This window comes from Aquarana catesbeiana, linkage group LG05 (assembly GCF_042186555.1).
Source record: "Aquarana catesbeiana isolate 2022-GZ linkage group LG05, ASM4218655v1, whole genome shotgun sequence".
NCBI classification, from domain to species: domain Eukaryota; kingdom Metazoa; phylum Chordata; class Amphibia; order Anura; family Ranidae; genus Aquarana; species Aquarana catesbeiana.
The window spans coordinates 220570434-220586666 of NC_133328.1; the positions used below are offsets into that span (position 1 = coordinate 220570434).

At 41.6% G+C, this 16233-nt stretch overlaps 1 protein-coding gene across 1 annotated transcript in view; it reads right to left on the minus strand.

Moving 5' to 3' along the window:
• ITPRID1 (ITPR interacting domain containing 1) overlaps positions 1 to 14642 on the minus strand; it is a 123414-nt gene extending 108772 nt beyond the window's left edge. The window contains 2 exon segments of the mRNA XM_073630567.1: positions 1946 to 2082; positions 14495 to 14642. Coding sequence (XP_073486668.1) covers positions 1946 to 1986 — 41 coding nt within the window. The 5' untranslated portion in view covers positions 1987 to 2082; positions 14495 to 14642.
• Between the last annotated feature and the right edge of the window lie 1591 nt (positions 14643 to 16233).

Here is a 16233-nt window from a genome sequence, read left to right on the forward strand (position 1 = left end):
CAGGTGAGTCATCTATACACAACAATAGGGCAGAGCTGGGCAGCATTGAAGCAGCACTTCACACTGAGATATTGGGGCACAGCACAGGACTAAAATTTCAAGGGACAAGTGAATTTAAACTGGGATAGCTGGCAAGTATGAGGCAGCTGCTTTGGGCCCCACAACAATGATGGGGCTCAGGGCAGATGCCCCTTTTGCCCTGTCTTAAAGATGGCCCTGCACATATGCCGCAGAGTACCCCACAGTCTCCTGGGATATGTGATGTCGGAATCCCTGAAGACTGCTACAAACAAATACTGTATCCCATTCTTGCCTAGATGAGATACAAGGAAGTGCAGGGATGTTTTCCCCTGAAAAAAAAGGTTTTAGAAGAAAATAAGTAAATAAAAATATCCAGTTGTGTGAGAGGGCAGGATTAGAATGAGGGAAACTGGATTGGGAGAAAAAAGGCCTCTTTGTCCCAAGCGTTTCAAAATTTTTCCATGTTAACATTTCATTAGAAAGTGAACTTTTATAGGGGCTTCTTCAGACCCCCTACGAACTCAAAAAATAGAAAATAGTGTGGCTAATAGGTGAGCGCAAAGGTGTTCATTGTATGATTACAATATTTCTTATTGGTAATTGATCACATAATTCTCCCCTGATTGGCCAGTTGACTTTGACTGCAGCGGGAGCCAATGGTGCTGCTGCTGTGTCTCAGGCAATCAGAAAAGGAGAATCTCAGGCGGCTGAGATACTCATGGACATCTCTGGACAGAGAGGGAACTCAGGTAAGTGTTAGGGGGGCTGAGGGGGGCTGCTGCACACAAAACGATTTTTATCTTAATGCATAGAATGCATTAAGATAAACGACCTTCTGCATTTACAACCCCTTTAATTGTCAACCACTGCAATTTCTTATGCTAGGCCTAGCCACAACCATATTTGCCTACAAATAGACATGTGCATTCGTTTTTGTCCAAATGCATTTTTGTCCGAATTTCGGGGATTTTCTTGTTAGTTTTAACAAACGATAGCGAACGCACAGAATCCGAAATCTGTATGATCCGAAATAAAAAAATGCTTGATTTTCATATCCATTATATTTTTGTATCGTTGCGATATAGATAGATAGAAGATTGGAGATGACAGTGACAATAGCGATCTGTGTCAATTGAACCTGTGGTTGAATGTGCCTAACCTAACTCTATTAGTCCAAGATTATTCGACATAGAGAGAAAAGATTTGACATTATAAAGACATGAAGATTCAACAAAGCAGCTAAAAACATACAATCGCCACGAGCGGACATTTACGGTCAAATGCTCCACTAAGGATTCTAATGTTGTTTGACTAGTGATAATAATTAATAATTATTACTAGTCAAACATCATTAGAATTCTACTATAGCTTGTGGGCCGAGCATTCGTCCGAAAATGTACGATCGCTGCATCGTACAGTTTAGCTGCTTCATCGAATCTTCTTAGAACATCCGACAGACACATAAGCCTTCAATTGACACATTCGACCTTAGTTAATTCGGATTTTCGGACAAATGCATTTTTAACGAAACAAAATAAAAAAAAACAAATTTCGGGAGTAACTAAATAAATGTATTTTTCGGACGAAACCGAAATTCCGAAACAAAATATTTCAGTGTGCACACACATGCTAAAATGGGAGCAATATGGCTGATTTCAAAGTGTCTTGTATATAACAACCCAACACTAAAGATCATTAAAAGTAATTTTCACTATGCAGTCTAGACAAATATATATGCATATTCATGTTAACCAAAAATGAGAGATTCCTTGAAAAAGATAAGGTTTGTCAAGGTCACCAGAATCGCTTGATTTGCAAATTATTACGTCAAACTGAACTACACAGAAAAGTTAGATGCAGGTCTATATACAAATGTATATTAAATGAGGGAGAGGCAAGTAATGTAACAGGGACAAACATTTACCTTTTTGTTTCTCTTGAGCAGCTGTGTTCAACAAAGTCCATACTTTTGCACAATAAAGTAAGAATTTTTTCTTTTGATTCCAAGGCGTTGTTCTAACCCATGACAAAGAGACCCTGAATCCATGTCATGCTATAGCCCTGCACAGAATAAAATAACATACACAGCACATTAGTTGAATATATCAGCCGGACATTTGAGTTTACAAGACTTAGGCTTTAAGATCCTTGGGTAGCGACATTCTTGAAGTGCAAACACCTTGTGGTGTTTAAAAAATACCAGTTTTAGTCTTTTAATTGATCACTGTGGGTTTGTAAAGTCATTTGATCTTGGGACCAGGCTGGGCCTTGGCTTTTCTTCAAGAACCCCACCCATTGTTATTACCAAGTCCACTTAAGCTCTGATATTTGACAACGTAATGACAGTGGGTAGGTTTTAGTCACAAGAGGAAGCAAGGCTTAATTCCAGTTCAGACAAATGTAAAGGTCCTGTTCAGTTTGGGTCTATGATTTAAGGAGCGCCACATGGACACAGGAATGGATTCAATGAGAAACATGGGTATTTGTAGGCACCAGATGGTGTCTGTACTTCAAGTGATTGTAAAGAATATTTTTTATTTTTTAAAAATAACAAACATGTCATACTTACCTCCACCGTGTAGCTCGTTTTGCACAGTGTGGCCCCGAACATCTTCTTCTGGGGTCCCCTGGCGGCTCTCGTGGCTCCTCCCTGCATCAGATAACCCCCTAGGAGAAGTGCTCTCCCAGGGGGGCTTACCTTGCAGGCGCGCTCCTGACTCCAGCATTTGCGTCCATAGACTCAGACTCGGGCCCGCATCATTGGATTTGATTGACAGCAGCGGGAGCCAATGGCTGCGCTGCTATCAATCTATCCAATCAAGAGCCGGGACCCAGTGGAGAGAGGGACTGCATGTCCCTGCCAAGGAGATGAAGGGGTTCAGGTAAGTAAAACGGGGGGCCGGGGGGCCGGTGACTGCCAGATGTTTTTTCACCTTGATGCATAGCATGCATTAAAGTGAAAAAACACGAGGGTTTACAACCCCTTTCACTTCTTTGTTTCCTAAGGCACTTTTGAGTCAGATCAGGGTCACTTAAAAATGCAAAATGCCATTATTGTGGTATGCAACCAAGTAGTAAGTTATTTACTTTTAGACATTTTCCTTAATGTTGGCACTTAACATGACCTTATCTGCTTCTTATCTGCATGTTTAAAGAGAAAGGAATAGAACAACAAATACGTTCCAAACCATTTTTCATAATTTTAAAACACTGCTTCCTCTTTCAATCAATCTTCACTTAAAGTGATTGTAATCGATCACCTTGTAAAAAAAAAAAAAAAAATCAGTTTAAAATTGAAATGGCAAAAATTTTAAAGGGAAAGGTATAAAACAATAAATACGTTCCAAACTATTTTTCATAATTCTAAAACATTGCTTCCTCTTTCAATCAATCTTCACTTAAAGTGATTGTAATCGATCACCTTGTAAAAACAAAAAAAAAATCAGTTTAAAATTGAAATGGCAAAAATTTGTGTATAACAAAATAAATTCTGAATACCCTTGTTTCCCTTTCGTATATGTGATTACATTCCATCTGTTCCCTATGTTCTAAGCTGCATAAGAATTAGGGGGAGGACAAGCAACAGTACACTGATCTGCACAGCTAGAGAACCGATCATGGTGAGCTCACAAGCCTAGTGTGGTCAGTTTTTAACAGGAAAGCAGAGGAACTGGCAGGAATGCCAGGGATTTTACACAAAGAAAGCAATGCAAAGAGAACAGGATACTTTTTTGTAAAAGTACAGTATATGGTACAGCAGGCGCATATCGGGAATAGGAAATGCTGGGGTAACAAACGCTTCAAGGGTCGATTTACTGAAGGCAAATGGGCTGTTCACTTTGCAGAGAAAGGAGTTGAAGCTCTGCTATTGATCTGCCCAGGGAGGAGGGTCAAAGCCATGAAGGAGGAGTTGTTAAGTTTCCAAAACTCATCCCGATTGGGTCACACAGCGGTTGGACTGATAGCTCCTCTCACTACTCCAGCTGGACACATCGTCTTTGAGCGGACATCCGATTTCTGGATATACCATCACGGTCACACAGGGCAGCGGTCTCCCTGCACAGACTCCAGGCTCATCTTGCTTCCCACCACAGCCGGCTTTCTTCTCCACCAAGGACTACCACACAGCTCCCAGCTAATTACAATCCACTGCGGACATTCTCTCTCTCCCCCTCACCCGCTTGTGAGTTCCATTTGATGTATATGGTATTTTACTTAATAAATTGTGCTACACTATGCGGGTTTGGCATATAGTGCAAAGCCAAGCTTGCCAGGCTGATCAGTAAGAACAGTAAAAAGTCCAGGATGGCCGCACTCAGATAAAGAAACATCTTTATTGTAGTAATAAAACAGCAAATATCATCCAAACATCAATTCGTAACAAAACTAATTGCACGCCTATTTGCTACACCAGAGATTTGCAGCTGAGATATTGAGCAATTGATCTCCCACAATTGCATGGTCCCACAGTTGCATGCTGGTAATAAGGCTTACCTATAGGTAAAATTAATATCTGCTTAATATTCACTGTTTAGGAGATATTCACCCTGGATACAGCCGATGACATCACTGTCACATGCGCTCTGAGGGTCCGGCATACCTTACTGAAACTTCAGAGCTTTGCGCTGGAACCGAGAGCTCTCACGTGGGAGTGATGTCAACGAGGCTCGAGTCAATTACACAGCTGGAGCGCACGAACCCGGAAAAAAGACTGTGGGAAAGATGGAGGTCCTGTCAGCGGGGACGGCGTGCCATGGGAGGGCTTCATTCTAAGGTAAGTATTTCATAATGTGCTAGTATGCGTGCATACTAGTACATTATACTTATACAATTGCCTTACAGGTTTTTTTTTTTTTTACCACGGTCTACAACCGCTTTAATCTCTAATCTAGAAATCTTTTAGCAATTGCAGCAGGAGATTTTTTTTCCAGTTTGAGTGATTGTTCAGATAGTATTTTCAGATAATACTACTTTTAAACTAAAGTAAAAGCTACTATAAAATGTATTTAGCATGATCAGACAAAGAATATGAGGTTTATGCGCTGTTATATGTACTCTCATTTTTTCACTGTACTTGACACTCAATGAAATTACTATTTTTTTTTTAAGTTATTAATGCCTATGGACAGAAATACATTTAGGGGGGCTAGTCTGTAGAAAATGTTCCCTTCAGATGTTCCTATTCTTTCGTTTTTAAAGAGCTGAAAATGTCAATTTAAAGTAATAGGACAAGCTCTTTTTATTCTGTGATGGATATTAATGATTATTTACAAACAGAAAATTGCCTCACTAAATTGACAAAGAAATAAAGTCCCATACATATTAAAGTCCAATTAGAAGTGATATAGTCCAATCATGAAACTAGTAGATCACGCAAAAGAAAATGTGAGGAATTAATTGTTCAACATATATGAAAAAAATACCTTGATAGTGAATATCGTCTAAAAAAGGTAAAACACCCAGTTGTGCCTCCACCATATATTATGAGATGGCCGCTTACCAGGAGGAAAATGGACTCTAGACAATAATGCCCCGTATACGCGGTCGAATTTGGCAACAGAAAATGTTCGAAAATGTTTTGCGACGGAAAATGTTCGATGGGAGCTTGTTGTCGGAAATTCCAACCGTGTGTAGGCTCCATCGGACATTTACCATTGGAATTTCCGTCACAAAAAATTTGAGATCTGGATCTCAAATTTTCCGACAACAAAATTAATTGTCCTAAATTCCGATCGTGTGTACACAATTCCAACGCACAAAGTTCCACACATGCTCGGAACCAAGCAGAAGAGCTGCTATTGAAGTTCATTTTTCTCGGGTCGTCGTACGTGTTGTACGTTACCGCGTTCTTGACGTTCAAAATTTCCGTCAAGATTTGTGTGACCGTGTGTACGCAAGACAAGTTTAAGCCAACATCTATCGGAAAAAATCCATGGATTTCATTGTCGGAATGTGCGATCGTGTGTACACGGCATAAGAGTCATGAGCACAGTATGATCAAATATCCTTAAGACAGGAGTCATCAACCCTATTTACTTTGCAGCAAAAACGGGAGACCTTTATGACTTTTTTTGGTGTCCAATGGGAACACTCACATAGGGAATAATCAATGGTTCACCAGCAAATCATGCATGCAAGATGAATCAAAGGAACTCCCATAGTGTAAAACTGTATAAAATCTTATTAAAGATAAAAGATACCAACTACTTACATAGAGGCAGTTTTACATTGCATATATGCTTGTTTTTATCTGTCCTGGGATTCAAGCCGACAGCCTCATGGGATCGGCGGGCGTGGTAACGTTGTGAGCATGGACTTTGCCCAATGCATTTTGTAAAAGATCATGTCAGCGGGCAATGCCCCCTGTTTGTATATGGTGTTTACAATCTTATCCGTATTGTTTTTTCTATCTGCGCTATAACTTTGAAATTTAACTACGCTATTAATGATTATTTATTGAACAAATATATTTAAAGTGAGAAAATAATAAAACATGACCAGTTTAATCAAAAAGTAAGAAGTGGGGATAAACAAAAACACCCATAACCTGGGCCTCATATACGGTACTATGTTAAAATACCCTTTAACAGCATAAGGTTTTAGATACATAATTCAACAAAGAAAGTAAGAAGGAAAATATTGCATCTAATATACATTATATACTCATGATGCACTGATTTTCACATAAAGGCCTGTAAAATCCCATATTCAAGCTTGTTGTGATGCCATCTGTACTTCTACCAGTTATGAGCACATAATGCACCATACTGTCAGGGCCAGTGCTACCACTAGGCGAACAAGGCAGCCGCCTAGGGCACACTGCCGCCTAGGGCGCAGGCATGGCCTGTCACCTTTTCATCCCCGGTGGATGTCACATCTGGAGCCGCCGTCCCTGTGTGGCAGGACTGCTGGAGTGTATGAGAGGTTCGGAGGAGGAGAGGGAGGAATCGTGCAGGGGCGGGGGGAGGGAACTATCACATGCAGTACACTGACAGAGCCCTCCTCTCGCTCCCCCAGCTGCAGAGCTGTTTGGCGGCTCAGGGATCTGATTGATGTTGAGCAGCTGGCATGCCTCCTTCATTGTCACTGGTCGGGACTCATGAGGGGGCGTGACCAGCCAAGGTATGATCCCGTCTGTCATTGGGGGGCGGAGCAGCTGACCTCACGGATGATTGCGTGGTCCTTCTGGGGCAGAGAACGACATGGACGTAAACAAATTGTCTCTAAAAAGGCCTGATTTTTCTTTTTTATGCAGCCATTGGACTGTATGGCACTGCAGCTCCAGGGGTGAGTGCAGTTGGCCAGCATTGTAACTCAGAATCAGCCTTGTGTGTGGTGTGTGACTCAACCAGCCTGAGAGGGAGGTTGGAGAGGGGAGATCGGTGATCATTTCTCCTGCTCTGCTGTATGCACGATCGGGGACCGTCCACCCCTCAACATCCTGACCAAAGTTTGCTAGGGCAGAGGTGGCAGGCTGGGCTAAGGGATGGCAGGGTGCTGGGAGGGGGGACGGCAGGGTGCTGGGAGTGGGGATTGCTGGGAGCAGGAATGGCAGGGTGCTGGGAGTGGGGATTGCAGGAGTTTGGTTTGTGGACAAAGCAGCAACTTTGATTTTTATTTTAGGTTTTTGAGCAGTCATTAAAAAGGTCAGGGCAAGGACAAAGGGGGTGGGATCAGGGGCGGAGCCAATGGGGCGGCAAAATAAGGTTTCCCCTAAGGTGTCAAAAATCCTTGCACCAGCCCTGCATACAGTTTATACAGTACAACCCGTTCTTGAAATCCACAGTATACACCATAACCATAGAACCTGCATATATAGCTTTTTATGCTTCTAAACAGCAGCATGCCTGCCATGTACCACTACCTATGTAGTAGGTATGACCCCACGTAACTTGCTCCTCCTGTGACCCTCCTGTGAGTTCTCAGTATCAGATGAGAATCTTCAAGAGCAGTTCTACCAGCAGCTCTAAATGAGGAATAGCTGATTTCCCGAAGGACTATGCTACAGTATCTGTTAAGCTTCCTCTCCAGAAAACTGAGAACTGCGTGTCACATGTTATGACAGTAGTGTTAATTATAACTAGTTTATGTTATATGTACTCACACTTTTTCATTGTACCTGGAATTCAGTAAATTGAGGAATGTTTTTAAGTTAATAATGTTCATTGACATTAGTATATTTAAGAAGGACTAGTCTCTCAAATTTTTCTCCTTCTGATGTTCCTATTCTTTCATTTTTAAGTGCTAGTATTGACAGTTTAAAGCAATGGGACAAACTATTATTTTTTCAGATCAATATTAGTATTTACTGATCAAAGATTCAACTAAAAACTGTCACGGGAAGGATTCTGGATAAAGGCTTCCTAAATGTGGACCTCATGCATGGGCGTCCGCACCATAGAGAAAGGGGGGTCAATTGCCCCCCCCCCCGGAATCGTAAGAGTGTTGAAATAAGAGTGAAGACACTTGCCCCCTGTGTTGCAATTGCCGCCGCAGCCGCCTCCACGACAGACGTGGACTTTTGTTTCAAAGTCTGCTTCCGGCCTGGGGGCTGGGGCTGCTCTCAGTCTTTTCCAACTACACATCCGTCCCTCCCTCCTCACCCCCGGCCCGAGCATCGGATTGGTTCTGCCGCTCGGGCCTCTGCTTAACATCACCGTGACCCGGCTGTTCTGTGATTGGCTGCTGCCTTAGCCTGCCTCTGCCTGTGTAAATGTATGTTGTACCTATGCTGATCCGGCCGGCGCGGCGCCGGCTCCTCCCACAAATCACAGGTGCATGGCGTGCAGGGGCCGAGATGACAGAGAATACACTGCCTGGCTGCCAGTGCCTGTCCTGGGCCTATCGCTGAAGAACCACAGGTAACAGCAGTGCCTGTACAAGGAAACCACTGTGTACATCTTTTTGTTTTGCAAATTGCAATACATGATCTTAAAATGATGCCCCCCCCCCCTGAAAAAAGTTCAGCGGATGCCCATGGCCTCATGTACTATGCAGTTTAAAATACTTAATTTAACAGCATAAGACTTCAGAAACATATTGCAACAAAAAAAGCAACAAGGAAAATATTGCATCTAAGATAACTAACATGGTTATGCGGCTCTAATTTTTATATAAAGCCCCTTATTTAAACCTGCCATGATGCCATCTGTACTTCTTCCAGCGCTGAGCACATAATGCACCATATTGTTTAAGTTACACATCCTGGAAATCAACAGTATACGCCATAATGAAGGAATTTGCATGTACAGCTGCTTATGCTTCTAAATAGCAGTATGTTCTTCTACCTACAAGACCCCATGTAACTTGCTCCTCCTGTGACCCTCATGTGAGTTCTCAGGTGAAAATCTTCTATCAGCAGCTCTACTGTATATACAGAACAATATAACTGATCCACTGGACTTATTATTTTCACACACCTAGGTTGGACTTGATGGACTTGTGTCTTTTTTCAACCTTACCTATTATGTAACTATGATATCTTAAGCTCCCTCTCTAGGAGACTGAGAACCGGTGTCACATGTTGTGAAAGTAATGTTAGGTTTAATTAGTTTATGTTATTATGTGTGCTTACACTTTTTCACTGTACGTCATATTCAATGAAATGAGGAATGTTTTTAATTATTCCCCAGATTGCTTTAGAGGTTGTAGGACAGCAGGAACGCATTTCCACATTTGGGAGGAAGGCCCTATTGTGCACGAATTCTGGGTTGAGGGTTTTACCCTTTTCTCTACTGCCCTGGGAAAAACGGTCAACCCAGATCCCTCAGTAGCTATATAAAATATGAAGCCCTCAGACATCCCTGCAGCACAACTTAAACTTCTACACATCACTGCAGCAAGCAATAACATTTGCTTGGAAATCTCAGACTCTCAATATACTGGAGGTCAAAAACTGCATTACATGGGCCAATATACATGGGGAATTGATGCTACCCTGCAAGATCAAGTCGCTAAATACGGCAGAAACTGGCAGCCTCGGGTAGTTCCATTCTTGCCAGCTAACTTCGACTCTACCCTGCTTGAGCGTTTGTTTCCCCAACATTTCGTATTTCTGATACAGTATGTGCCTGCTGTACAATGTACTTGTATAAGAAAGTATCCTGTTCTCTTTTTTATTGCTTCCTTTGTGTGAAATCCCTGGTGTTCCTGCCAGTCCCTCGGCTTCCCTATTAACAACTGACCACACTCAGCAGTTGAGGAGAACACACCGTGGAAAGTTCTCTAGCTATGCCTGTTCTCCTCCGATGATCAGACTTGTCTTGACATGCCCCTGCTGCACAGCCTTTCACTGGAATGTGCTGCTGTTTCTCCTCCTCCTAGCTCTTGTGCAGCTGAGAACAGAGGGAATTTTTGTTACATCTATACAAAATTTATATGTATACAAATTCATATAAATTTATATCTATACAAAATGTTTTGCCTTTCATTTCGAACTGAATTGGTTGTTTTACAAAGCAATCGTTTACAATCACTTTAACATAGGGCCCAAAGCCCCTCCTACTTTCTCACCGAGCATCAGGACCTCCGGACACCCTTCTCCCTCCTCCTCTCCCACCTTGCCACTTCTCCCCATCCTCCTTTGTAGCCCTCTTACTCCTGCCACTCTGTTTCTGTCCCCCACAAGCTGCCTATAACGCCAGAACTTCACCAGTCTTTACCTGTTAGTGAACTTGAATTAACATTTTGTAGATAACTGGTTATGCCTCTGTTATAGTGTGTTTTTTAATATTTCAATAGCTTTTGTACCAGCTTTTACTCTTGTAAACTTCAATAAAATCGCTTGAACGTGAAATTAGAAATGCTTTTACGTTAATAATGCCCATGGACAGTGGTAGGTTTTTCTCTGAAATAGTCTCTTAAAAAATCTTTTTCTAATGTTCGTTATTCTCTAATTTAAAGAGCTGGAATGGTTACTTAAAGCAATATGATAAGCAACTTTTATTCTCTGAAGGATATTGAATAGTATTTAACAAAAACAGAAGAAAAATCTAAGTAAAATCAATATTTGGTGTGACTACCCTTTTGGCTTCAAATCAGAATCAATTCTTACACTTGCACACTTTTTACACTTGCACAAAGTCAGGGATTTTGTAGGATTAGAGTCAGAGTTAACCACTTATTCCAAGCGTGGGTGCTAATGATCATCAATTTCATATGTAGGTAGAAACAGTCATTACTGGAATGTCCAAGCTCTGCTATTAAGGTCAGGTTGTGGAACACAGTTTCATGTCACAGGTCATACACTATGGCAAGACTGAGCACAGCAACAAGACACAAGTTAGTTATACTGCATCAGCAAGATCTCTCCCAGGAAAAGATTTCAAGCAGACTGGAGTTTCAAGATGTGCGGTTCAAGCTCCTTTGAAAAAGCACAAAGAAATGGGCAACATTGAGGACTGCAGACGCAGTGGTTGGTCACGAAAACATAATGCAGCCGATGAAACACACATCCTGCTTACTTCCCTTAGAAATCAGAAGATGTCCAGCAGTGGCATCAGCACATAACTGGCGAAAACCAGTGGGACCCAGGCACACCCATCTACTATCTGGAGAAGTCTGGCCAGATTCATGGAAAAAATGTGGCCAAAAAGCAATACCTCTGATGTGGAAACAAGGCTAAGCGACTCAACTATGCGTTAAAACATAGGAAATGGGGTGAAGAAAAATGGCAGCAGGTGCTCTGGACTGATGAGTCAACATTTTAAATATTTGGCTATAGCAGGAGGCAGTTTGTTTGCAAAGGGCTGGAGAACAGTAAAATAATGAGTGTCAGGCAAGCAACAGTGAACCATGGTGGAGGTTCCGTGCAAGTTTGGGGCTCTATTTCTGCAAAAGGAATGGGAGATTTGGCCAGGATCAATGGTGTACTCAATGCTGAGAAATGCAGGCAGATACAAGATACATATCCATCGTGCCATAACATCAGGGAGGCGTGTGGCTGGTCTCAAATTTGTTTTGCAGAAGAACAAAGACCCCAAACATACAGCCAATGTTATTAAGAACTATCTTTAGTGTAAAGAAAAACAAGGAGTCCTGGAAGTGTTTGTTTGGCCCCCACAGAGCCCTGATCTCAACATCATTACGTCTGTCTGGGGTATATAAAGAGACAGAAGGATTTAAGGCAGCCTACATCCAGAGAAGATCTGTGGTTAGTTCTCCAAGATATTTAAAACAACCTACCCACCAAGTTCCTTCAAAAACTGTGTGCAGGTGTCCCTAGAAGAATTGATGCTGTTTTGAAGGCAAAGGGTAGTCACATCAAATATTGATTTGGTGTCTCTTCTGTTCATTTAATTTCCATTTTGGTACACTGAGTACATTAAATGTTGGTATGATGGCACATCATTTGTATGCTATTTTTAAAGCCTTTTAAAGGTCTTCACTTTTAAAGTCCAACTTGTTTATCCAAGTTATCCTATCATTATACATGTACGTAGTGTCTAGTGATATACCGGTTTTGTCTGCCACTCAACTTTGACTGTTTTTAAGGAGGTCATAGGGAAATGCACATCTTTTCGTCACTGCACCGACAAAACTTGTTTTAAGAAAGCAGTTCATTCTATTCTCCGTTTTACATCAATAACTTGTTTTTTATTGCATTGCATGTCTGTGTTGGTGGCATTTTGGTGCTAGCATACATCACTGAAAGTCTGACAGTTTGTATCAGTTTAGGTTGTATGTCATGCCATTGTTTTTGCAGCAAACATAAATAAGTTCTTAAGCGTATATCATCTTATTTGAACTGAGTTTTTGAAGTTCTTTTGCCCCAGGTAAAGACTCACTAATAGCACATCATACTTAGTTTGATGTATATGGAAACAAAGAAATGGAACTCAACAGAAAAACGGCGTCCCCGCCGGTATACACTAACAAATGGAAGAGAAACCTTAACCTGACTCTTGAGCCTGCTGATTGGGCTCACATATGGCAGGCAACTAATGTCGCCTCGCCCAACATTGTGGCCCTGGAAACCAACTATAAAGTGTTCACCGGGTGGTACCTGGCCCCCGAGAGGATCTCTTAATTTCTCCTCTAATACTCCACATTGCTTTTGAAGCTGTAGTACACCTGGTACACATGTTCACATTTGGTGGGAATGCCCCACAGTGAGTGCCTTCTGGACAGATGTATTCAGTATCCTATTGACTCACTTCGATACAACCTTAACACCTGACCCAACAGTGGCATTCCTGAACAACGAACCCTTGGCTCTAACCCATCACCAACTTAAAGTCTTAGGCTACTTTCACACTGAGGCGGTTTTCAGGCATTTTAGCGCTATAAATAGCTTCTGAAAAGTGCCTGAAAACCGCCTCCCATTTATTGCAGTGTGTCCTTTCACACTGGAGCAGTGCGCTTGCGGGACATTACGAAAAGTCCAGCAAATAGCATCTTTGGCTCAGTTTGGGAGAGCTGTAAAGAGCGCTCCCAAAACATCCTGCCCATTGCAATGAATGGGCAGCGCTTCCAAAGTGCCTGAAAAACAGTTTGAAAGCACGGCAAAACTGGACCTTTTACCATTTTTGGGGGTAAAAAGTGCCCCGCTAGTGGCCAAAAGCACCCCAAAAGTGCCGCAAAAATGGTGGGCGCTGCCAATGTGAAAGTAGCCTTACTTATCACCACAGCAGCTAAACAAACCATTGCAAAAGCATAGAAATCTCTCTCATTATGTATCCTATCAATGAAAAATAGTCACTCGGGCAGTGATTCATGCCAAAATTGAAGCAGTCATACTAGATAAAGTGTCCCCTTATGAATAGCTCTGGAGACCTTGGATATCCCACTACTTGCCTCCAGACTTTGACGACTCTCTATTGATACCATGATGATAGAATTGTGTCCCTTCCCTCTTCCAGTTGCACTGGCCTTGGTCCTCTCTAGGGGCCCTCTCCCTCCCTGACCCCCCCCCTCCCCTTTTTGGATTTTTGGATCCTTTTTTCGTGTCCTTAGTAAATTACCCCTGTGTTTCCCCTTAAAAAGGATTCAATGTTAACCACAATCTACTTGAGTTAAAAAAAATCCAACTTATAGGGTATTGACACAGCATAGGAACATTTTCAAACCCATATTTTAAGTTTTGCTCTAAGGCAGCATGGGCTGTAAAGCTAAATCATTTCACAATTTGGTGTAGGCTACATGGGCACAAGGTATAAGAAAGCTTTCTTATTATCTTATAAAAAAATCTGTGCTGCTAAATTGGCAGGTTTTATTACTTTTTTCATTACCCCTGAAGGATTTTTTTATATCTCATATTTGACTTGAATGTTCAACACCTTCCAACCATATCTATATATTCTCATCCTGGGAAAATGGGAATAAACATGCAGGTAGTGGGGAAGGAGGAGCCACGTTGTTAGGTAGAGAAATGCTTGAAAAATGCATGAATAAACGCATAAAATTCAATGCACTCATTGAATTTTATGAAGCTAAATACACACAAATCTGCAAAAAATAAAAAAAGCTCCTGTACCTCTTTCCGTGACAGGCGACCCGCTACTAACGACAGAGTGCACTGATGATGAGCTGAATTTTGATCCATGTATGGCCGACTATAGTTAGACACAAACTTGACCTTCAAGCGTTTTGTTGACTAGCAAAAGTGAAAGAAGTATTCCGGACGGCTGCACTCCTTGTAGGCTTTATTGTCAGAATACAAGCGTAAAAAGAAATCAAACAACAATGGTGTAAGGAAGAAAATGTTACTCGTTTTGTGCTCACTTAGCGCTTAGTCATAGCAGGGCTGCGAAAGTGGACTGATTTGTCCACGTGAGTGGTGTGAGTTTTTTTTGTTTTGTAGACTAAATATCATAGCATGCCTAATGTGCTCTTCCATGTCAGGTTACAGGCACTGTTGTTTTTGAAAAACAATCAAAAGATGATATATCAGTGAATGTGTGTGCTTTAACTGAAATCTGTTCCTGGTTTACTGTAAAGTTACCTTTGTCTAGGTCACATGAACTGTAACACAAAAACCCCTGCTGTATATTTTAAGATAATCTTCCTTGAACGGTTTCCTTGCAGTGATGGAATCTACAGTATATGGTCTCAAACTGTTCAGATTTTCAATATTCCTTTTTTGTTTTCCTGTTTTTTTATGGGGGGGTTTACATCCACTTTAACTTATTTTGTCTGTTGGTTATGTAGAAAATAAAATGACTATTGCAAAACAATATTGCCAAAAGAAAGCCTAATTTGTTTCCAAAAAATGTCCTTTTCTGATAAAAAAAAATGCTGACAGGTAGGCTTTTTATGACAGAGACTATGGGGTTGATTTACTAAAGGCAAATAGTCTGTGCCTTGCAAGTGCAGTTGCTCTAGCTCTGAGGGGAAGATCCAAGGAAAATTAAAAAATAATAGCATTTTTGCTTGCACATGATTGGATGATAGAAATCAGCAGAGCTTTCCTTCATTTGAAAGCTTCCCCTCAGATCTAGCACAACTGCATTTGCAGTGCACAGTATATTCGCCTTTAGTAAATCAACCTTCATATATTTCTTGTAATTCTGCTCCCTCAATTATCTGGGGTCCAAACTTTTTATTTTTCTTTTTTTTTCTGAAAGTTTACCTTGGCCTTAAAGGAGAAGTCCAGCCTGAGCTCGTTTGGCTGGGCTTCACCTATGGGTCACAGGAGTGCAAATCCTTTTGCACTCCTGTGACCCGTTTTCAGCAGAGAGAGGTCTGCTCTCTGCTGACGTCACCAAAATCAGTCCAGGTACTGCATCAATCTGACTCTGGGAGTCTGGATCCACCAGGAGCCTGGACTGATAGCCGTCTTAGCCTCTCAGTGAGCCGCTGAGATGGCCGCTCCCAGCTCCTCCACAGATCAGAGAGTGTGTAGGAGCAGAGCAGAAGAGCTACTGATTGACAGGCTACAGCTCTCTGTTTGGGGAGCTGAGAAAACCGAGCCTTGGGCGATGTTTGATTGCTTGGTTCTCAATGAAGAGACGCCGGGGACAGATGCAGCATCGGACCAATGCTGCATTCACCTAGGTAAGTATGAATCTGCAGTAACCCCAATTCCCATACTTCTCTTTTAAGTAATGACAAGAATGCAAATCTGAAGTGGTTAAAAAGTGAGCAATGTCATGACTTTCACAGTCTAAAAGGAACCTCCAAGGTCTGCATGTGATTTTGACATGTATTATGCACAAAATCTGAAAATAAAAAAACTCTGGACAACAAATGAATAAATTGAATGAATGATTTTCT